Here is a 24079-nt window from a genome sequence, read left to right as displayed (position 1 = left end):
ATGAAAACCTGGTTAAACAACAGCATGCCAGATTCAGCCTTCCAGATCGAGCTACTCTTCTGTGCTCCCCCATGGACTCAAGACTTCTGTACAGCACTGAAATCATCTGTGAGGGAAAATGTGCAAAGTGCACTGTGGCAAACAGTCATCGCTATGAGGCAATAGAAAATTTGACTGTTAAATGCTGGCCACACTATCTGCCTTGCGAGTTTTACATGCTGGCCGAGACTTCAGTCACATAAATCTGATGGACGTCCTGCCTGAATTCAACCTACATGTCACCATATCAACAGGGGGAAAGAACAGTCTGGACCGTATGAACAGAAACATACCAGGTGCATACAGAGCTCTCCCCCAGCCCCACCTCACTGTCTCTGACCACATCTCTTATCATGCTGGTCCCTGCCTGCTGCCCCCTGTTAAAATGCCACAAATCAACACATAGGACCATCACCATTTGGCCCAATGACTCTACCTCTGTGTTTAAAGACTTCTTTTTAATACACAGACTGGCAGAGCTTTGGGGAGGCAGCTACATGTGTGAGAGGTGGATCCTGGAAGAATATATATCTACTTTCCTCAGTTACATCTCCAAGTGTCACCACCACCAAGAGCGTAACCATGTACCTGCAATGCACATATTAAGCAAATAGAACTGCTTTCTTGCATTTGGACAATGTCTCTGAAATTAGAAACATCCTGTCTCAGCGTGATGCTGAAAAGTTAATTCATGCATTTATTACTTCTAGCCTGGACTATTGTAATTCATTATTATCAGGCTGTCCTAAAAGCTCCCTGAAAAGCCTTCAGCTGATCCAAAATGCTGCAGCTAGAGTACTGACAGGGACTAGAAAGAGAGAGCAGATTTCTCCCATATTGGCTTCTTTTCATTGGCTCCCTGTTAAATCTAGAATTTAAAATACTTCTCCTCACCTTCAAGCCCTTAAATAATCAGGCCGCATCTCATCTTAAAGACCTCATAGTACCATATCACAGAGCACTTCACTCTATTGGGGTGATATCTATTCACTCATTAGTTATTAATTAATTTCACCCGTATTTCATCCATTCCACCCAGTTATTAATTGGTTATTAATCTCGGACTCACTTCCACAGCGTGTCTTTTGTCCTGTCTCTCTCCCCTCACTCCCAGCCAGTCACAGCAGATGACTGCCCCTCCCTGAGCCTGGTTCTTCCAGAGGTTTCCCACTGCCACCAAGTGCTTGCTCATAGAGGGTCATCTGATTGTTGGGTGTATTATTGCAGGGTCTTTACCTTACAATATAAAGCACCTTGAGGCAACTGTTGGTGTGATTTGGTGCTATATGAATGAACTGAATCGAATTGAATTGGCCCTTTTCCCCTATGACAGCTGGGATAGGCTCCAGTATCATGCTCTAATCATCTTGAGACCCATATTATTGAGCTCTCTCTCTCTCTCTTTGAGTTAATGCACACTCAGACCTGAAGCTGCTCATGCATTCCTCTCCACAGTTGTTTTCACCCTTTCCCGTTTTTCACCCTTTCACTAAACCATTAAAACGTGCCAACTGTCATCTGAGTCTAAATCACGTTGTGACAGTTGGTTTGAGAGTGACTTAAAGGTGTGTTTTGTTATACTGCTGCTTATTTTGTTTTTCCCAGTAAGGTATGTACACTTTCAGTAACATTATTACATGTGTTTTATCTTAGTTAATCCAAGGTGAAGTGTTTATGTGCTAAAGAATTGGGGTCCAACACCTCATCCATGCTGAGGCATTTTTGTGCTTTGATGGGAAATGTGGCTGGACCAGCCCAAGTGAGTAATGAGTAATATCCACTGTAGAAACATACTTTTCAATTCCTCACATATTTCCTAATCAACTATAATAATGAAATTGACAGAACTAACACTAAATTAAATAAAAACTGAATGAGGGCTTGGTGTCAATGGTTGTCAAAGACACCCAGCCATTCAGCATAGTAGAGGACACAGGATTCAGGGAGTTTGCGGCAAAACTGGACCCAGCCTACATCCTCCCAACAAGAAAAGTGTGTTTGATTGGGTAAAACATGAAAGTACCTTGTGTTTCTTCTTTTGACCTTTATTTTCTTTCCTTTAGACTGCAAAGGCAGTGGTTGAGGGAAAATACCAGAGCAAGAGCCAAAGCTGTGATTCAGAATGTAGCAGTACTCAGCTTAACAGCATATATGTGGACATCCATTGACTTGGCCATCTACCTGGCTGTGACCTGCCATTCTATAGATGAAAACACCTCTCTACAGGCAGCTTTACTGGGTGCAGTGAAATTCCCACAGGCACACACAGTAGAAAATTTAGCTTGTGTGATGATAGTCCTCATTGAGGAATGGAGGATAACATCAAAAATAATGTGGTTAGTATCTGATAGTACACGCAGTATGAATGCCTGTGATAGCAACCTGCAGCTCTGCCATGCTATCTGCATTCCCTGCATTCTAAATCTCAATGGGAAAAAAAGGCTCTCCATCTGATTCCAGTCCTTTCCTCAATTCATTCCAAGACAAGGAAGCTGGCGGGATATTTCCGAAGCAGCTCAACTGCAAATGTTAATTCAGTTATTTTCACATTGTCAGTGTATTGTTTTATATTTCTACATGCCACAATAACATTATTTATTTTTTGTATTTAAATGAGAAATTTGATTTTGTTCAGGAGCAGAAGGAGAGACACAAACCAAAACTGCTTCAAGAGGCAGAAACCACGTGCACATATTCCACAGACTGGGAAAGCTCAGGGAGCCTGTAGGGCAAAAAGTGATACCATTATTAAAAATGGTAGAGCAGATGTTCCACGGTAAATGGACTGGTTCTTATATAGCGCTACATGAGCACTCAAATGGCTTTATACAGCATGTCTCATTCACCCATTCACACACATTCATACAAGCACTTTTTACACTGAAGTGTTTTCTAACAATCACAATCACACCAGCCATCTCCAGCTGAAGTATCAATACAATCACAGAATGCTGCTGTAATTGAAAGACCTGGTAATTGGTTTTTCTTTGGTTTAAGGTCAATCTGGATTAATTATATCTTTCACTTACATGATCTGTTTCTGGTTCTCAGGAAGTTTAATGTTATTTAGATTCCACACCAAATGAGACCCAGAGATTCTGCAGTGTGATCGCTGATGATGCCACAAAGTCCAGAGGGCAGAACCGAACATTCCCAGGGTGGAGGACTCCTTTCAGTACTGAGAGAGGCAACAGAGCATTTATCCCAAACTTGCTGTGCAGTTCTTATGTGCCCTTGCCTCATCAGTACTCTGTGAAAGTGTTTTTTTGTCTGAACCCCAGCACAGTGGAACATATTTTGCTTTTCAATAAAAATGAACAAAGTCCTTAAGTTGCATGAGCACATTCACTGCCCCTTACCGTGTTAGAATACTGCTAAAGTTTGAAAACAAGTGTTCCCCTGTCATTATGAGTTATTCAAATGATGACAAAATTATTTTTTGACAAATTATTTAATTATTTGATAATTATATTAGATGCAGTATTAGAAAGAGAGAAGGACAGAGGCTACTGGCTCAGCTCCACTGGCTGATATCAGCAGAGAGAGAGCGGCACACTGCACTCTAAATTCACTCAGTTATCTCAATAAAACCCGCCCATGGTTTCAAGGAGAAAAATGAAACAGGCAGAAATACTCAGCTCTAACTTTTATGATTCTTGAGTTTTTCTACTTTAAACAGAAAATGACATTTGCAGCTTCATCTGCAGAAAGGCTGTAGGTTCAGTTTAGCCTAAACCTCAGAGTCAGACTGAGTCAAGCATTGTGCTCGTGTTACAAGATATGCCATCCACAGGCTGCAGATGCAGTTCAGGAAAGCTTCTTCATGTTCAGAGGTCGCTTCGCAGGATGACATGTCTGCTCAGATCTAAGCAGGTTATTAACTGGGGTGTATATGTGAAAATGAAATAAATGTTTTAAAAGAGGGAAAACACATTTTTTAATTTATTTAAATGTTTATTTTTGAATGAACTGAAAATAAAGCCTAAAGCTACACCAGCTTCTAGCTTTGTTTGACAGTGTGTAGAACAAACCTGATGACAATGACTCCCAGAAAGCTTAAAGTGAACAACCACAAATTTTGGATTTGTCTTTGTCTTCTTCTTCTTCTTCTTCCTTTTAGGCCGGGGGCAAGGCTGTCACTGAAAGAGCTGAAAACCTGTGTGGTTATCACAGTAAGCATAGCAGTATATTTTATTTTAAAAATTGGTTTATTTTTCATTGCACTGAAGCAACTGAAACTGCCCCACATATGTTAATAGAGAGAGAAAATAGCATTTGCTGATACACACTGTCCTTTACACTCACAACATGCGTTTTTTTTTTTTTTTTTTTACCAGTCTCGACGTTTTTCTGTCCTTGTTTTATGGAAATATCTCCCAAACACGTGTCCATCACAATCACTGATAGCCTGGTACAATCAATGGCTTTGTTATTGTGTAGGCTGGTTCGTCTGTTTCACGGAGCGGCGTTACCGAGATGTGGCGGTAACTAAACTGGCCAGCAGGTGTCACTGTGAGTGTCAGATTGTTTCCAAACTTCAATTCACTTCCGGTACAAATGTGTTTCACAAATCCTCGCTTTGCCCATCACTGATACCTGTCGAACTGTGTAGTATGTTTTTTATAGATTCAGCTAAATAAATAATAACATATGATGTCCTTGTGCACCAGGCTGCTGGTAACAAAGTGCCTGAAGATACAATTTAAAATCGGGTGTTTGCTCAGTTACGTGTAGACACAACACTGCTTCATCCCTTGAGTTAGGTGCCTTTTTGGAAATGATTAAACAAATGATTAATAAAGAGAACACAAAAATGAGCATCTTGTCCAATATTTATGCGTTGATATTACAGTAAAGTTTCACTTAAAGGCAACACGATGCATACAGAATTATAAATGTTTTTATTTTTTTAAACATCTAAGCCGGAAGTCGTAGTTCCGACCACCTTCACAGTGCTCTGCTGGTGCAGAGCGGTTTATACTAAGCTAACGGTTTATTACTGTTTGCCTCTGTCTTTAGTAAGTGCGGTAATACTACGGTAGTACGACAGTTACATAAAAGATGGCTTTGCTGACGCCATTATTTGCTTTTCTGTACCATTTGCCGCAGGTGTACAAGTGGCTGCTGAAGCCCTATTATGTAGCCTCTCTCTTCATGTCTATAGCATTTCTAGCTGTCCGCAAAACGCCCGGCATCTGCGATCGTCTAGCCACACAGCGAGAGGACGGCAACTCCTGCGACTTCGACTGGGTCTGTAGTAAATGCCAGAAAGTCAGACTGTTTTTCAGACTCTGTTAGCAGCTAGTCGTTCACTGAATGCTGGATCAGATGACATTAGCTGACAGGCCAAACAACGGCCAACCCCCCCCCCCCCCCCCCCCCCAGTACATTTATGTTCTTTGACTTACTAAGATACACGCGTGAAAATGATTCATTTTTACTTCTCTACAGTTGATTATGTTAGATACGGCACATAAATGAGGGTCTGTGAAAACAGGATAAATATGGGGTTTCATCACCTGGCTTGCCAGGTTTATTATTGATGCTGAAGATTGATGCAGCAGTACAGGCAAAAACAGTGTATAACAGGGACGTTTTAGTAATGACAATATAATAATAAAATCGAACCAAACAAGAACTGGGTGCACAAGTTTGAATTTATTTAGGATTTTCTTTAATCCAACCAGGGTCAAAAGTATACATATATGTTCAAAAAAATTGTAATCCAAAACCAGTTTTGATGTGTTTGGCATCATTGGCCCTCATAACCTAATAAGTGCATGGAAACTTTCTTACCCTGTGCAGAAAATGAATTTGCATACAAAGTCACCAGATTTATGATGTTAGACTCATTCTAAATCAACAGGCTCTTGCTCGCTGCCTACAATCTGCATACTGTCTGCATTCAGCCACATATATAAGGAAACATGTTTACCTGGAGGTAATGATGTAAGAGAGAAGACTGCACCTCTAAGGCAAGAAAGAAGGAAAAAGTCAGACTTTAGGAGCTGAAAGAAGGAAGCAGGAAAGGCGCAACTTTTCAGAAAGTGTCCAAAAAACTTCTATGATGATGTTTTTTTTAAAAAGTTTTAACAATTTTTTATTTTATTTTTAAGGCTCAGGCTGAAATAACTGTGGTTCTAAATATCATAAATAACAGGTGTCAGACAAAGAGCATGTGACCTGTCACCCTGAGATGAGAAACTCACTGCAGTGGGAAAAAAAAGTGCCAAGAAATTAGATTGTAAGTGATGTTACCTAGCAGTTTAGATAGAAATAATTTTGAATGAAATATAATCAATGATAAGTTAGATATGGAATACTGGGGTATATTTAAAAGGTTCCTTTATTATTGCTTATTTTAAAATGGTAATTCTGAGCATTTTGTGGATTATGGTGTTTTTGAAAACTCTAAATAATGACCAAAAGGCAATATAATAATAATAATTAATTATGCGTGAAATGTCCATACTCAATGTTTACACACAGATACACTTACTATGCACTGTTAGTAGTTGAACACCATTGTCCTCGCACCAAATTATGTCCAGGTTTCAACTGTCTAGCTGCTGATTTGAAGTTGAAGAATTTGGAGGTAGTTGTCTTTCTTCATTATTCCATTAACTTTGTGCAATTTACCAGTACCAGCCCCAGAATATGACGACACCACCACCATACTTGGCAGGTGGTATAGTATTCTTAGGCTTAAAGCCTCACCTTTACTCCTCCAGACAAATAGTACTTCCTGACATTGTTGTCAAATAGCTCAATCTTTGTCTTGTCTGACCATAAAACCTTTCTCCAGAAGGTATTTGGCTTGCATGTGGGCAGCTGCAAATTTCAGTCAAGATGGAAGTTGCTCATTTTGGAGCAGGGGCTTCTTGCTTGGTTGGCACCCTCTCCGTCCATGGACACATAAAACTGGCTTCACTGTGGACAGTGATGCTGGTGTTCCAGCAGTTTCCAGTTCATGGCATGCTTGAGCATTGGTGGTCCCTGGATTGTTCCTGAACATCTTAACCAGTTTCCTCTCATCTGAGGGTGACAGCTTGGGTCTTCTTCCAGAACTTTTCTTGGGAAAACCTGGTCTTGTTTGGAGAGACGGCATCCATTATAGATTGAATGGAGCAGCTCTCATTTATAGAAATCTGGCCAAAGTCATATGCCATATGAGGAGTAGCAGCAATCTTCCACTAGCTTATTATTTAACCAAAGACCCAAACAGACCCACCCACCACTTTAATCACACTGGAGCTTGTCTGATCATTTAACATTTAGAGTTACAATAATGGATTATGCAACAGTTGGGAATAAATATCATTACAGTAGAAGTCTTTCTGAAAGTGCTGTAACTAAGTTTAATATAATTCCTCCACTATTATCTTATTATCAGGTCTATTTTTAGTTGCTAACCAGTAATTAAAGCATGACGGGGTGGGGGGGGGGGGGGGGGGGGGGGGTCCTGTTATTGCAGTGTGTGTTGTGCTCAGTTATTTCAAGCACAACACACACGATTGTAGAGAGCAGCGGAGGCATGGTAAAGGGTAATGTCAGAGATCCATGACAGTGACAGAGAATTTTAATGCTGCTAATGTGGGTGAAATGCTCCGCTTACATGGTGACATTTGTGTCGAGGATGTTTTAGAATCAAATTATTCAAGTTACTCAAGGAATCATTGCAGCCCTAGTTAAAAATGATTGTATGGTCTTTGACAGTGTACTCACATCTGTGCTTGTCCTGCTAGACCTCAGTGCAGCTTTCGAAACTGTTGACCATAATATTTTATTACAGAGATTAGAGCATACCATAAGTATTAAAGGTACTGCACTGCAGTGGTTTGAGTCATTTTTATCTAATAGACTCCAATTTGTTCATGTAAATGGGGAGTCTTCCACATGCAGTTAAGTTAGTTATGGAGTTCCACAGGGTTCTGTGCTAGGACCACAGGACCACTTCCCTTAGGCAGTATGATTAGAAAGCATTGCATCAATTTTCATTGTTATGTAGATGATACCCAACTTTATCTATCCATTAAGCCAGATGACCCACATCAATTAGTTAAACTGCAGATACTTACTCTGGATCGCAGAGTAAGTATCTGCCTCCAGTAACACTATGAGGAATCGTGGAGTCATTTTTGACCAGGATATGTCCTTCAATGCACATGTTAAGCAAATAGGACTGCTTTCTTGCATTTCGACAATGTCTCTGAAATTAGAAACATCCTTTCTCAGCGTGATGCTGAAAAGCTGATTCATGCATTTATTACTTCTAGGCTGGACTATTGTAATTCATTATTAATTTCAGGCTGTCCTAAAAGCTCCCTGAAAAGCCTTCAGCTGATCCAAAATGCTGCAGCTAGAGTACTGACAGGGACTAGAAAGAGAGAGCAGATTTATCTTATATTGGCTTCTCTTCATTGGTCCCTGTTAAATCCAGAATTGAATTTCAAAACCTTCTTTAAGGTGCTGAAAAATCAGGCCCTATCGTATCTTAAATATAAGCGGCAGAAACTAGCTTCCTCTGAAGGGTGGCTGGTCTCTCCCTTAGAGAGGGGGTGAGGAGTGCAGTTATTTGGGAGGGGCTCAAGTAGAGCCGCTGGTCCTCCACATCGAGAGGAGCCAGTTGAGGTGGTTCGGACATCTAACTAGGATGTCTCCTGGGCACCTCTTCGGTGAGATGTTCTGGGCATGTACTATCAGAGGGAGACCCCAGGGCAGACCCAGGACACACTAGAGATATTAGATCTCTGCTGGCCTGGGAATGCCTCGGGGTCCTCCCGGATGAGCTGGAGGAGGTGGTTGGGGAAAGGGAGGTCTAGGCTTCTCTGCTTAGGCTGCTGCCCCACGACCCGGATAAGCGGAAGAAAATGGGTGGATGGACATGTCTTAAAGACCTCACAGTACCGTATCACCTCAATAGAGCACTTCACTCTATTGCGGTAATATCCATTTGCTCATTAGTTGTAATTAATGTCTGGGTATCTTCCACAGTATGTCTTATGTCCAGTCCCCCTCTCCTCACCCGAAACTAGTCACGGCAAATGACTGCCCCTCCGTGAACTTGGTGCTGTCGGAGGCTTCCTCCTGTTAAAAGGGAGTTTTAACAGGAAGAAGGAGTAGGCGCACAGTAGGAGTCTTTGGTCATATCAACACAGTTGTGGCAGATTTGGCACAGTGTTTCCAGTTGAAGAGTTTCCATTTTAACTCACTGGAAAAGACCCAGTGCACATGCAAGTGTCAGAACAGGACTTCAAAATGCAGTGCTGAAAGCTGTCCAGAGGGGATTGAGGAGGTGACTTTGAAGGGCGTAACAGCTAAAATTAAAATGAACTTTGTTTTCTTTTAAGCTCGGCTGTTTCGAATAAAAAAAATCAAGCTATTGTCATAGCCTTGGTGTCAGCAGCGTCTGTTCCACAAAAACTTGGTCAAACTTGGTTGGCCATAAATGTGAACTAGGATGTTCAAATTCACACCACAGATGCATATTGTTCAAACTAGACCCATCAAACTTCACACACTTGTTCACTGACCTTACTATAACAGTACTTTGGAAATAACCAGTCAAATTGAAACGGCCAATTTTAACGTAAGTGTTAGCAAGTAGACTCAGAGCTGTTTGTTGTGATCCTCAGAGTCTGGAACGGAGATGTCTGATTAACAAATGCCATGTTTGTGTTCTCAGAGAGAGGTGGAGATCCTCATGTTCCTCAGTGCCATCGTCATGATGAAGAACAGAAGGGCAAGTGAGTAAATGCCTTTATATTTTCTGAATAATTTCTTCAGACTGGTAAAGTATGATATCCATCTTAAAGTGCTATGCCATGTCAGAATGCTTATTAAAGTTAAGTGGCTATTCAGTGGAACATTTACTGCTTCCTGTTTTCATTGTGGTATGACTGAAGTTCTTCAAGACGCACACTCATTCCACTGGATTTCTGTTTCAGATTTAACAGTAGTCTATTTTAAGGATGTTGAATTTCAGCTATTGTCATCATTCGCCATAACCCATACTGGCTGAATCTTAGACATGACTGCTTAGGGGTCTAATAAGAGACAGTAATTATTATCTGCTTCTAAATGTCTTCTTTTAATAGAGTTTGGCTAAAATATGAACGTGTGTCTGTATCTGTTTGTGTCAGTAACTGTGGAGCAACATGTGGGAAACATCATCCTGTTCAGCAAAGTGGCCAATGTGATCCTGTTCTTCAGACTGGACATCAGGATGGGACTGCTCTACCTGACGCTCTGCATAGGTTAGTCAACTCAACTTTTATTTATACAGCACCATCTCGCAAAAACAGACATCTTGAGGTGCTTAGGGTATGTTGTTGTAAGGTAAGAACAAGCATGTGGTCACAATGGGAAGGAGTCGATTTTAACAGGAGGAAAGAGGAGCATGGTAAGAGAACACAACAAACTACAGGAGAGAGAAGACAAAAGATAATGAATGTATAAACCTGAAATCTGCTTGTAACAGCTGGCCTGCATGGTGTGTAGAAGAACATAAACCATTATTTATTGTCAGATCACGAGCTGTCCCTGTCTTATATATATGCACGCACACACACACACACACATATATATATATATATATATGGTAAATGGACTAGTTCTTATATAGCGCTTTTCTACTCAGTATGAGCACTCAAAGCGCTTATACAACCTGTTTGCATTCACCCATGCACTCCCATTCATACAAGCACTTCCATTTTTATGAAGCTAAGTGCTTTTAATTAACTAACATTCACTCACATTCATACTCCGACAGAACGGTCGGAGAGCAACTTGGGGTTAAGTATCTTGCCCAAGGATACATTGGCATGTAGCCCGGAGTAGCCAGGATTCGAACCGCTGACCTTCCGATCAGTAGGTGACCTGCTCTACCTACTGAGCTACAGCCACCCCATATATATCATATATCACACTTATATCACTTATATATATCACACTTATATCACTTATATCACATTTATATATATCACACTTTTTTCCCCCAACAATATTGTAACATTCTGACATTAATCTAACACACTAACAGTCTCATTAATAGTTGTATTATGACAGACATTTCAGTTTGGTTCCTAACAGATTCAATACCAATGAGACAACAAAAGTGGCTCAGTCTGTGCACACTATTGAGAGAAGTGTTCAGCTGTATTGCATCCAAATCCCAGTATTATTGAGGAACAGAAATAAGTAGGGCTCAGCTCTAAATATTCAGAGTGAGGACTGACCCAGTATACTCCTCTTTTTTAAAAATGACAACTTTTTTAATGAAGTGATATTTTTCACCAGTTGCTGTTATGACGTGCATAAAACAACAAGGTAAGGACACACCGGGGTGAAATAAGATGTGCATTCTGTGGTCCATCTTCTGGACTCACTGTAGTTTCAGCATGGCAGACATCCATTGTTAGGGATTCTAGTGTAAATGTGGTTGGATTCTCTGAGCACCTTATCACTTCTCTTGCCCACCTTTCTTTGACATCACGACATTTTCCATCAAGGTCTAGGAAAAGGAGATTCGAGGTAATTTTTTGGACTACTCAAATGTACCTCATTGTTCAAATATTCCTGTTCCGTGTGCTGGTCATTGTTTATGACTAAAGAAAGTATGAAAAGCGTAATTATTTCCAGACAACAGCCAGTGGCTTGGAGCAAAAGCAATCCCTCTGTTGTTCTCCACATTCTTCTGAAATGTGATTGGTCAGTAGAAGTAGTACTACATTGGAAACCAGAGGTTGTGTGCCTTGCCTACAGAATTTGCTAATAGAGATTTTTTTTTAATTACTATAATCCTGCAAATATCACCAAGTGGTAAAAGTTCTTTTTGTATTACTTCTGTGTGTTCCAGTTTTTCTGATGACCTGTAAGCCTCCTCTTTACATGGGACCAGAGTACATCAAATACTTCAGTGACAAAACTATTGATGTGAGTACAAATGTTAGTATTTGTAGTAGACGTTTGGCTGTTCATCGAGTTCTGTACAATTGTCTCTTAATGATCAATTATCAAAATTGTGTTTTTATTGTGTGTCCAGGACGAGTTAGCAAGAGACAGCCGTGTGACGTGGATCGTTGAATTTTTTGCCAACTGGTCTCCAGAGTGCCAGTCCTTTGCGTCTATCTATGCTGATCTCTCTCTCAAGTAAGACTGTGAAAAGTGTAGAGTGTATTAAACAACATTTAAAAAAGAGTAACTTCAGCGCCTTCTGTTCTATTGATTAGGTATAACTGTGCTGGCCTCAAGTTTGGCAAAGTAGACATTGGACGCTATGGAGAGGTTTCCAAAAAGTAAGATGTCTTTAAATCTGTTCTTAAATTGTCTTGTTTTCTCTATGAAATTTGTTTCCCCACACGTTGATGATTGACTGGGTTTTATATTGTGTAACTCTAGGTGTGATCATTCTCTCCCCCCATTCTGTAGATACAAGGTGTCAGCATCTCCACTCTCCAAGCAGCTTCCATCCTTGGTGTTGTTCCAGGGAGGGACGGAGGTGATGCGGCGCCCTCAGGTGGACAAAAAGGGCAGGGCTGTATCCTGGAGCTTTACTGAGGTAAAACTGGCTGTCACTTTGCAGTGGTGTGTAAAAGGTTGGATGCCTCTTATTATGGCGGGTCGGAATATCAAAGATACTGGTAGAGGTGTAAGACAGACATGATCACTTAATTGTGATTGTCTCACGAACAAAAATAAACTCTGTTATTTTGATAATAGTGAGTGTGTCAAAAGTCTGGACACATTATGTCCAAACGTTTGACTCGTACTGTATATGTGGACCTTGATTTCAAGGTCTACATTTGTCTGTCACATGCCTCTGTCACATGCCTCTGTCACATCTTGTTTGTCATATAATACTTGGTATTTTAAAACAAACAAACTAACTTTAGCCATTGGCTGATTGAAGCATTAGCTTTCATGACCTGCTGGAGCACCTGCTCTCCTATTTGCTAATCTATTTTTAAATGCCAGTAGAACTGCAACCAAATAAGATAACACATTAATTCTTTTTGCATATAAAACTAGAGGAGTTACGCTTACATATGCATTTAACGTGCCGCATAGCTCTGTTTCCCTCCACTAACGGGTTTGCAGAAATCATGTAAAACGCTCACATAACAAAAACATTATAATCCAGGTGTTTCATTGATCTGATCAGCTGCTTACAGCACTTCCAACATCATCATGTTGTCAGCATGAACTATCACATGGTTTTCAAGTGGGCCAATAACTGTAACAACAGGCATCCTAGTGACATAATTTTGCCAGGAATTATAGTTCTTTTCTCTGAAAGGTAATTATTTTTGTCTTTCTCTCTAAAAGTTCCTAAGACAATTAGAAATTGATTCCACTATTGGAGTCATTTTGCAAATTGTGCACAACAGGAATTTTTTTCCCCCTACAGTTTATAGGGGGAAAAGAGTGTGTTCATACTTTGAGTATGAACACACTCAAAGTAAAAGTTTCTGTGGTTTGAAAGGCTTTTGTGCATCTCTTTTCATATACAGTTTTATCAGATACAGCTTTGACATTTCTGTATCTAGAAAAATATTTGTTAAAAAAAAGATTTTCATTTTCCTTGTGGGTTAGTGCAATTGTTGGTTACTTTCTTTAGTTACTATGGCCTTCTTGGGCCTTGAGGCGACTGTTTGTGGTGATTTGGTGTCATATAAATAAAATTGAACTGAATTCTTACAGACATATTATTAAAATTTGGGCTATAAAGGTTGTATTGATGTATAGCAAGTTAAAAATCCCAAAAATGGCACTACAGCATATAAAAATGTAAAGATAATGTCTGGCGGACTTGTTCTATGGTAGGTAATAGAGGGTTGAAGGAGACTGTGGCTCAGGCGGTAGAGTGGGACATCTGTTAATTAGAAGGTTGATATTTTAAACTCTGGCTCCTCAGTACGCATGTAGAAGTATCTTTGGGCAGTATCCTAATGCATGCCTCAGAATGTGTGCTTCACAACAACAGCTGCCTCAAGGCATTTTATATTGTATGCTAAAGACCCTGCAGAGAGCCAGAGATTAATAATAACTAATGATTAAATGCAGAGTGGGGTATAAAGAGAGTGAAGAGATGACTGGAGAAAAAACACTCAGTACATCATGGGAACTCCCCAGCAGCCTAAGCCTATTGCAGGATAAAACTAAGGGAGGGCTCATTCTCACCTGATCCAGCCCTAACTACACTGCTCAAAAAAATAAAGGGAACACTTAAACAACACAATATAACTCCAAGTAAATCAAACTTCTGTGAAATCAAACTGTCCACCTAGGAAGCAACACTGATTGACAATCAATTCCACATGCTGTTGTGCAAATGGAATAGACAACAGGTGGAAATTATTGACAATTAGCAAGACACACTCAATAAAGGAGTGGTTCTGCAGGTGGGGACCACAGACCACTTCTCAGTACCTATGCTTTCTGGCTGATGTTTTGGTCACTTTTGAATGTTGGTGGTGCTTTCACACTCGCGGTAGCATGAGACGGACTCTACAACCCACACAAGTGGCTCAGGTAGTGCAGCTCATCCAGGATGGCACATCAATGCGAGCTGTGGCAAGAAGGTTTGCTGTGTCTGTCAGCGTAGTGTCCAGAGGCTGGAGGCGCTACCAGGAGACAGGCCAGTACACCAGGAGATGTGGAGGTTGCCGTAGGAGGGCAACAACCCATCAGCAGGACCGCTACCTCCGCCTTTGTGCAAGGAGGAACAGGAGGAGCACTGCCAGAGCCCTGCAAAATGACCTCCAGCAGGCCACAAATGTGCATGTGTCTGCACAAACGGTTAGAAACCGACTCTATGAGGATGGTATGAGGGCCCGACGTCCACAGATGGTTGTTGTGCTCACAGCCCAACACCGTGCAGGACGCTTGGCATTTGCCAGAGAACACCAGGATTGGCAAATTGGCCACTGGCGCCCTGTGCTCTTCAGATGAAAGCAGGTTCACACTGAGCACATGTGACAGACGTGACAGAGTCTGGAGACGCCGTGGAGAGCGATCTGCTGCCTGCAGCATCCTTCAGCATGACCGGTTTAGCAGTGGGTCAGTAATGGTGTGGGGTGGCATTTCTTTGGAGGGCTGCACAGCCCTCCATGTGCTCGCCAGAGGTAGCATGACTGCCATTAGTTACCGAGATGAGATCCTCAGACCCCTTGTGAGACCATATGCTGGTGCGGTTGGGCCTGGGTTCCTCCTAATGCAGGACAATCTGCAGTCCCTGCAAGATGAAGGCATTGAAGCTATGGACTGACCCACCCGTTCCCCAGACCTGAATCCGATTGAGCACATCTGGGACATCATGTCTCGCGCCATCCACCAACGTCATGTTGCACCACAGACTGTCCAGGAGTTGGCGGATGCTTTGGTCCAGGTCTGGGAGGAGATCCCTCAGGAGACCATCCACCACCTCATCAGGAGCATGCCCAGGCATTGTAGGGAGGTCATACAGGCACGTGGAGGCCACACACAATACTGAGCCTCATTTTGACTTGTTTTAAGGACATTACATCAAAGTTGGATCAGCCTGTAGTGAGTTTTTCCACTTTAATTTTGTGTGTGACTCCAAATCCAGGCCTCCATTGGTTAATAAATTTGATTTCCATTGATGATTTTTGTGTGATTTTGTTGTCAGCACATTCAACTTTGAACAGAACAAAGTATTCAATGAGAATATTTCATTCATTCAGATCTAGGATGTGTTATTTGAGTGTTTTTGAGCAGTGTATAAGCTTGATCAAAAAGAAAGTAAAAGTAGAGAGGGTGTCTGTCTCCCAAATCCAAACTGAGAGCAGGTTCTGTAGTAGAGGGGCCTGATAGTTGAAGACTCTGCCTCCCATTCTACTCTCAAATAGCTTAGGAAGCACTAGTAAGCCAGCAGTCTGAGGTACTGAGGTACTATAAGGTTTTTAAGAAATGAGATGACTGTGGCTCAGTAGGTAGAACAGGTCATCTACCAACTGGACGGTTGGTAATTTGGCACACAGACTGGAGCAGCTGGGGATCAGAGTGAATGTATTCATGAATGTTTGACAGCACTTTGATGTAGAAGTGTAGAAAAAAGTGCTCGTGTGAATGTGTGTGTGAGAATATTGTATAAAGTGCTTTAAATGCTCAAGTAAAGTAGAAAAGCACAAGAACCAGTCCATTTAAGAAATGATGGGACCTGATTATTCAAAAGTTTTATGCATCCATCTCTCTCTCTACCAGGAGAACATCATCCGAGAGTTCAACCTTAATGAACTCTACCAGAAATCCAAGAAGCTCAGCAAGAGCAGAGGAGACAAGGTCAACCAGTCTCAGTTCCCCCCAGTCCCTGAGGAGGAGGAGCCAGAGCAGCAGGGAGCTGAAGCCCAAGGGGAGGAGTTTGAATCCAAGAAGGACAAATAAGACTATTTTTATTACTGCCACTGGACTTTTGAATAGAATTTGTGGGTCCACTGTGGGTCAGCTAACTCCTCTTCCCCGACCTTTATCTTCTTGCCCCTCTTCAAAGTGTTATATTTGTTTACCTGTAGCCCCACCCCCTTCACCCAAAACATTCGCAATATGTAATTTAGTGGTGTCTCAAAAACAAACTTCAGAAAAGCCAAGGCACTCACACATTCATGCCAGTACAGGCAAACCAGAGTATTTCCTTTTTTCAGAAAAAAACAACAGAACTAAAATTTACACTTTAGTGGAGAAAGCGTACTGAGACACAGTGAACCACCCGACTGCTCATCTGGGTGAAATTCTACTAATGACTTACAAACGAGCAGTGCTGATTTGTTGTTTTTCTATTAGAATTTTTATGTTACTAATTAAATTCACAGATGTTTTTTTAATTGTTCAATGTGTGTTTCAGAAAAAGCTGTTGGTTTGTCCATATCTATGAGTAGGCTATGAGTAAACTCATGAAACATCACTGATTCATGCATGTATGTGAGGCACTCCCATATTAAGTCTCTCATTCCAAACTAAAACCACCAGGATCCTCAACGCATTGTTCAACAATACATTAAATTAGGTCAAAAACAGCTCAGTCTGTGCGTGCCTGGCAGTTCTAACATCACTTAGAGGGAAATATACTAAGCCATTTCCAGTTTATAGATGACCTGCTGTACCTCCTGAGCCCCCCCGCCCAAAATAAAAAGTTGGACATAAAGTAAACTTCCCCAACTTGTTGCACCATGTTGAGAACTCAAAAGGCAGTAAAGTTCTGCAGTGTTAGAAAAGAGGTTGTAGTGTTTTTGTCATGGCTCCTGGGGGGCAGAGTTACTTGTTTGGTCAGTCTTGTCACTGTCTCCACTGGATGAAGCTCTGACTAACCTACCCGATCCTCTGATTTGATATGACATGACTACCACAATCTGAGTAGCAAATGTTAGTGTGCTAACCTGCCACAACTTTTTTTTAGATTGGACCTAAGACCTGCTTACCAGGTTCGTGTTGTAGTCCTCCTCCTGTTATAAATGTGTATCATTCACAACTCGTCCACAAACTTCATATCAGCTGGTCCCACATGGGGTTCTTGACCCTGGGGTTGAGAAGCTGTGCACACAGTCACTAACAGAGCGCTAACCTGAACATGATGTCTCTAACCCTCTGGATGGATCCAAGAACCTCTGCACTCCTCTGCATTTCCACTCATGCTCTGAAGTCACAATAGCCCATCAAATGATGTCAAGTGTGACCTGCATATTCATTGGTTGAGTACTGGACTAAGCTTTTCCTATTAATGTGCTAATTATGATGAAAAACTGAGAGCATGTTTCCACAGAATGAGGAACGTCTGAGATATTCACAGAGCCACACTTTTTCTTTGTTGTAAAACCTTTTGAATATTAATGATCAGAGCTGCTCTTTGTTATAGTGAATCATTGTTTTTGTGTCTTTTTCTTTTTTATATTCCAGTAGTAAACACTGTAGTTGTTTTGAAGACACTGAGTTTGTTCCTGATTTCTGATGTTCCTACTAAACCTGTTTTATTATATATGCTGTTGATGTTTGGTCTGTGTGTCATGCTACATTTAATTCCATCTGAATTCAAACTTGTTTCTGCTCCTGAGTGGAGGAGAAATGTCTCAGAAAGGTCTGGCCTATTTTGCTATCCATGCAGTAAAAACAATGTGTACATGAAAAGTTGTCATCTTGCTGTCGTCCTTCCTACAAACAGCGTTCAGAGTGAAATAACTGGCAATTAAGTTGCTGATTGCTTTGCTTCATGACAGAGCCTCCACCACCATCATCCACACACCAAATTATGAACATTGTTTTAGAAAAATGGTGTCAGTCCCTCTAATATGGGTTTATAAACTTAAAATAAATACCAGAGCACTAAAGGTGTTTTGTTTGTTAACCATTTTCAGTTGCTGCATGTTAGTTTTATTGCTCAGATGCTCCCAAGTTCTTAAAACAAAAAACTGAAAGTGTCTTTATTGCATGCTGTGAGCAGGTGGCAACCTCGTGTTCATAAGCTCAAAAATTAACATGAAGTGATAGAAACTGATCCCTCTAATGTCCATTTGAGGTTCCCAGCAAAAGTGAGTCAGTCCCCATTGATCACATGTTCTATTTATGTCCAACTTGACAGCAGAAATAAACATGTTTACACCGTGATAGCAAAAACAGTTTCAGTCTTTGTGACTCTTCTTTGTTTGGATTTGTTTTATTGTATTCAGTCTTAATATTACAGGTGTGGCTGCTTTGATTGGCTGGAGTGCAGACACAGGCAGGTGCAGCTGAGTCCCATCTGTTAGGTTTTTTATCTGCTAACTCGATTCACTAAGCTGGACCTCTCCATTTAGTGATGGACCTTTCATGTGCCCTTGGAACAAATGCATCAGTGAGGTATCTTCTGACTCCTAGAGTGGCATTAGTAAGTTGCACTGTGGGTACTATGGATTACACCAGGGGTAGGCAATGAATTTTCCCATAGGGCTACATGAGAAACGGATTGTTGTGGAGGGCCGCACAATAAGCTGAAGTCAGATCTGCTCCATATTTTATCTCTTTAGTGGAATAGTGGAAGAACATGGATGGATGGATGGCTACTGGTAAATGCAGACATTTACAATTAGGCAATGAAAACATGAAATAGGCAGTATATACACCAAATTTTTTATCACTAACCAACATTCTTAAAATGTACATTTTTATTTCTATAGCAGCTTTCAAAATAAACATCAAAAAGTGCTGTACAATAAAATACCAGAGCTTAAAAAAAAAGAGTTGACCAAATGCAGGTCTATAAAAAAGCTGTTTGACACAATAGGTCTTACCTTAGCAATATTTCTTAAGTGATAAAAACACATGTGAACCAGAGATTTGACCTGAACATTGGAGTGAAGGCAGAGTCAAAGGTTACCTCAAAGTTCCTGATAGAAGATTCAGCAAATGTGGCAAGCGGTGTTTCCATTATCCCGGGCACAAATCCACCAGGGGCACAAACAAGGACTTCTGTTTTCACTACATTACGTTGGAGAAAGGTGTCAGCCATCCAACTTTTAATAGAGACTTAATATCCATTCAGGGTCTGTAGCTTAGAAACATCTTGGGATCAGGTAAAGAAAGAGGGGAAAGACTTTCTCAAATACACTGAGCTGGAGCAGAAACTGACAGTGAAGATGCTGATGGAGAAATATTAGTTCTCACATTACTGTTTTTTTCTACCAAGAAAGAAAGAAATTTTTCACAGTTGGGACAGCGGGTGGAGCAGGGGGATCACTAATGGTGTCAAATAACACATCTGGATTATCCCTGCTCTTTGTAAACCAAAACAAACAGGCAGTCCTTGCATCTCTAACTGAATTGTGGAAAGAAACTAAAGGATCCTTTAGATGACGGTGATTAACATATAAACAAGTTTTTCTCCTTTAAACGCTTTAAACAGCAAATACTGTCACTGATCCAAGGAGATGGGAACTAATCTCATTTAACAGGACAGACCTTATTTAGCACGGAAAGATTTGTTGAGAGATCAATATCTTTATAAGGGGATAAAAATAAATTAAGAGCATCAGAGGACTTTAAGATGCAAGAGCTAACCACAGGACCAACAGCAGACAGTGGGACATGAACAATGTCCTCCGAACAAATAGAATCAATTTTCAAAGCCAAAGTGAAAACAAGCTCCAATGTGGGTCCTTCTTTATGTGTGGGGCCAGACGAACACACGCTGGGTAAAATAAAAAGAATCCATAAAGCCTCTAAAAAAAGAGGTCTGTCATCACCAATGTTAGAAAATGACTGTAACCAGGCTGGACAGCTTAACGAACTTACTGAGCACTTTTAAAAACGAGCTATTTGGGCCACAGCACAGCGAAAAGGATCCTTATTCCCAACTTTAATTAAATAATAGTTCAGCAGGGCAGAAGCCCGATTATTAGCAGAAGCTTGAGTCAGATGACGTGAATACTGAGGAAAAGGGCCACCTGCATCCTGAAGGAGCCCACACACACTTTTTGTTCCCCTCCCCTCAGGCAGGAGGCTGAGGAGCATCAAGAGCAGGACCACCAGACTGAGGAACAGCTTCTTCCCTGAAGCTGTGAGACCACTGAACTCTGGTGGGGCTGTGCAGCTGAACTGCTCTCCCTCCATCAATCCATGTGCACTCATTCAGATCTACTGAGACCTGTAACTATGTGTTGCAGAACTTGTGCTTCCTAGGGGATTTGTGCCACCTAAAGACTGCTGGCAGCAAGCTGAAGGGGAGCACTGGCAGCCCACAGTTCAGTCAGTAAAAGCAATCATGCTTAAATTTGATTTAAAATAGAAAGTGACCAGATCCAGATTCTGGATTTGCAAGGTAGTTGGTTTGTAAATGGGAAACACCATAAAATTAAAGTTATTTTACTTCAACTTTTGAAACCTTGGAAAATGATGGGCATGGGCAGTAGGACCTGTGTGTTATCTCAGTGATTCATTGTTTGGAGTGGCATTTGTGTCTCACATGCATTCAAATCAGTGGAAGCGTTCACCAGGCCGGGTTTGCTGTGCCGGCAGCACTTCGGGTTTTTCAGCTGTGCTGCTTAGCACAGCATTGAAATGTCAGTGTGGAGCGTCCCACTCATATTTCCATGTGTTCCCCATGTGTTTGTGCTGTCGGTGCATTTAGAAGCATCTTTGGTGAAGTTATGTGATAAATAAAATGCCCTGCTCTGTGGCACAGACTGTCCAGTTTTGGTGAGTTAAATTATAGGATTTTAATTGGATATTGCTTAGCACTAGCGGGTGTCCAGGTGCTTACAGTTTGTGACTGCAGCTTCTTCACCAAGCTTGCAGGATGACACCCTCTCTTTCAAATATGATCACTTCTGGCTTCAAAACACCAACAGGTAAGCAGCCAAAATACTGACACTGAGGCTTCAAAATGAGGAGTCCAAAACCAGTCCATGGGCTAGAGTAGAAAACTGTAAAGACATGTAACAAAGCCAACTTCTTCTTCAAAAAAAAAGAGAAATAAACTTCTATTTTTTTAAGTTTATCATCCTTTCCCCAAATCTCCATCCACCTTAACCTTAACATAATATTCACATAAACGCCTTTTTAAGAGGACATGTTAACTCCAGACATTCTCCCACACACAGATACTATGGAGCAGGTGGATGAAAGCAGGACTACTTTGTTACTTTGCACTGTTCAAAATCAAACTGCTGCAGGGGAAGCAAGAAGGACTGTGTGTAAGTGCATCCTCACCATACGGGTATTTAGTGTCAAGCTGGTTATCAGCAGAGCGAGACCACGGCAGCAGGTCATCATCACAGCCATTGGGCATACCATTGTAACCAATGCCAACTATCTTATTCTCCTGGTTCACTATACATGCTCCCACCTACACACACAGACACACACACACACACACACACACACACACACACACACACACACACACACACACACACACACACACACACACACACACACACACACACACACACAGGGCTGTCCTGTTGCCCTTCTCGTAAGAGCCACTCACTTTAGAAACAACCACAGTGATGGAAGATAGTCACCCACAGGAGAGATTCATAGATTTTTAGTTTGAGCTTGGTCTAAACTCCATCCATCCATTTTCTTCCACTTATTCGGGGCTGGGTCGTGGGACAACAGCCTAAGCTGTTAGCTAGGACATGCCCAGAACACCTCACCCAAGAGGCGCTCAGGAGGTATCCTAATCAGATGCCCGAACCACCTCAACTGACTCCTTTCAATGTGGAGGAGCAGTGGCTCTACTTTGAGCCCCCCCAAATGGCTGCACTCCTCATCCAAAGGGCCAGCCACCCTTCGGAGGAAACTCATTTCTGCCGCTTCTATTTGCAATCTCATTCTTTCAGTCATTACCCAAAGATCATGACCATAGGTGAGGGTAGGGACGTAGATTGACAGCTTCACTTTCACGCTCAGCTCCTGCTTTACTACGACAGACTGGTGCAGCATCCGCATCACTGCAGATGCTGTGCTGCCCCAATGCTGTCTGTGCCCGCTCCCTTCTCCCATCACTCATGAACAAGACCCCAAGATACTTAAACTCCTCTACCTCAGGCAGCAACTCCCCCTGAGTCTTTTCTGGCTGAGGACCATGGCCTCAGACTTACAGGTGCTAATTTTCATTCCACTGTGAGCTGGAGGCCACCACCTGACGAAGCCAACAGGACCGCATCATCCGTAAAAAGCAGAGATGAGATTCTGAGGTCACCAAAGCAGAAGCCTTCTGCCATTTGGCTACGCCTAGAAATTCTGTCCATAAAAATTATCAACAAAATCGGTGACAGAAGGAAGCTCTGACAAAGTTCAACACCCACAAGAAACGAGTCCGACTTATTGTCGGCAATACAGACCAAGCTCTCACTGCAGTTGTACAGGGACTGAATGACCTGCAACAATGGGCAGGTCATTCAGTCCCAACAATGGGCGAGACCCCCCCCCCCCCCCCCCCCTCCCCAAGATCACAAAACACATGTGATCAAGTGTGTGTGGGCAAACTCCCACACACACTTGAATAGTCTCGGGAGGATGAAGAGCTGGTGCAGCTTTCCGCCCCAACCAGGATGAAAACCACATTGTTCCTCTTGAATCTGAGGTTAGACTAACGGATGAAACCTCCTTTCCAGCACCCTGGCATAGACCTTACCGGTGAGGCTGAGGAGTGCGATCCCCTATTAGTTGGATTTGGAGCACACACTCTGGTCTCCCTTCTTAAAGATAGGGACCACCACCCTGGTCTGCCAATCCAGTGGCACTGCCCCAGATCTCCATGTGATGTTGCAGCGGCATGTCAACCAAGACAGTCCTACAACATTCAGAGCCTTTAGGAACTCAGGGCAAATCTCATCCACCCCAGGGGGTTGAAGTCAGCAGCGCCCCACCCACAACATAGACCCTGTGAGTAGAGCACCACATTCACTTTTTTTTTTTTTAATGTATTTATCGGATTGAGTGGTGGTCTAGTTCTGTTTTATTGTGCAGGGGTACCCTCTTCTTTTTTAAACCAAGATAAATTTCTCCCAAGGGAGACAAATAAAGAATCTTGACTTGACTTGACTTGACTTCCAGAGTCACCTAATGGTTTGCCAGAATCACTTTGAGGCTATCCAAAAGTCTTTTTCCACGGCCTCACCGAACTCCTAAGTTCTAGCTTTGACCACCGCCCAAGTCACGTTCCGCTTGGCCTGCTGGTACCTGTCAGCTGCCTCCAGAGTCCCACAGGTTAACCAAGCCCGATAGGACTCCTTCTTCAGCTTGAAGGCTCACTTCACCTTCGGTGACCACCATCTGGTTTGGGGATTACCACCACAATGAGCACCAACCACCTTGCAGCCACAACTCTGAGCAGCAGTCACAACAATGGAGGTGCGGAATATGGTCCTCAGCCTCCCATGGAATGCTGTCGAAGTTCTGGGTGGGAGTTGAAGATCTTGCAGACTGGGGCCTCTGCCAGGCATTCCCAGCACACCCTCACAATATGTTTAGGTGACAGCTCAGCTCCTCTCTTCATCCAGGTGTCCATAAGATATGGCCACAGATCTGATGATACAATTACAAAATT

General features: G+C 42.0%; 1 protein-coding gene across 2 annotated transcripts; it reads left to right on the top strand.

Annotated features, from left to right (window-relative positions):
• The first annotated feature begins 4971 nt into the window (after positions 1-4971).
• On the top strand, positions 4972-18637 carry tmx2b (thioredoxin-related transmembrane protein 2b). 2 transcript variants are annotated; one of them, XM_030724624.1, is made up of 9 exons: positions 4977-5057; positions 5149-5289; positions 9725-9785; positions 10182-10295; positions 11897-11973; positions 12083-12189; positions 12270-12335; positions 12469-12598; positions 16264-18637. In XM_030724624.1, exons 2-9 carry the CDS (start codon positions 5194-5196, stop codon positions 16441-16443), a joined length of 831 nt encoding a protein of 276 aa, XP_030580484.1. In that variant the 5' UTR covers positions 4977-5057; positions 5149-5193; the 3' UTR covers positions 16444-18637. The 2 variants fall into 2 exon arrangements, with proteins under 2 accessions (XP_030580483.1, XP_030580484.1); XM_030724623.1 differs by having other exon boundaries at positions 4972-5289.
• The last annotated feature ends 5442 nt before the right edge of the window (positions 18638-24079 follow it).

Source organism: Archocentrus centrarchus, unplaced genomic scaffold (genome assembly GCF_007364275.1).
Source record: "Archocentrus centrarchus isolate MPI-CPG fArcCen1 unplaced genomic scaffold, fArcCen1 scaffold_38_ctg1, whole genome shotgun sequence".
NCBI lineage: Eukaryota > Metazoa > Chordata > Actinopteri > Cichliformes > Cichlidae > Archocentrus > Archocentrus centrarchus.
The sequence above is the reverse complement of the archived record's forward strand: the minus strand, read 5'-3'. Positions and strand labels throughout refer to the sequence as shown.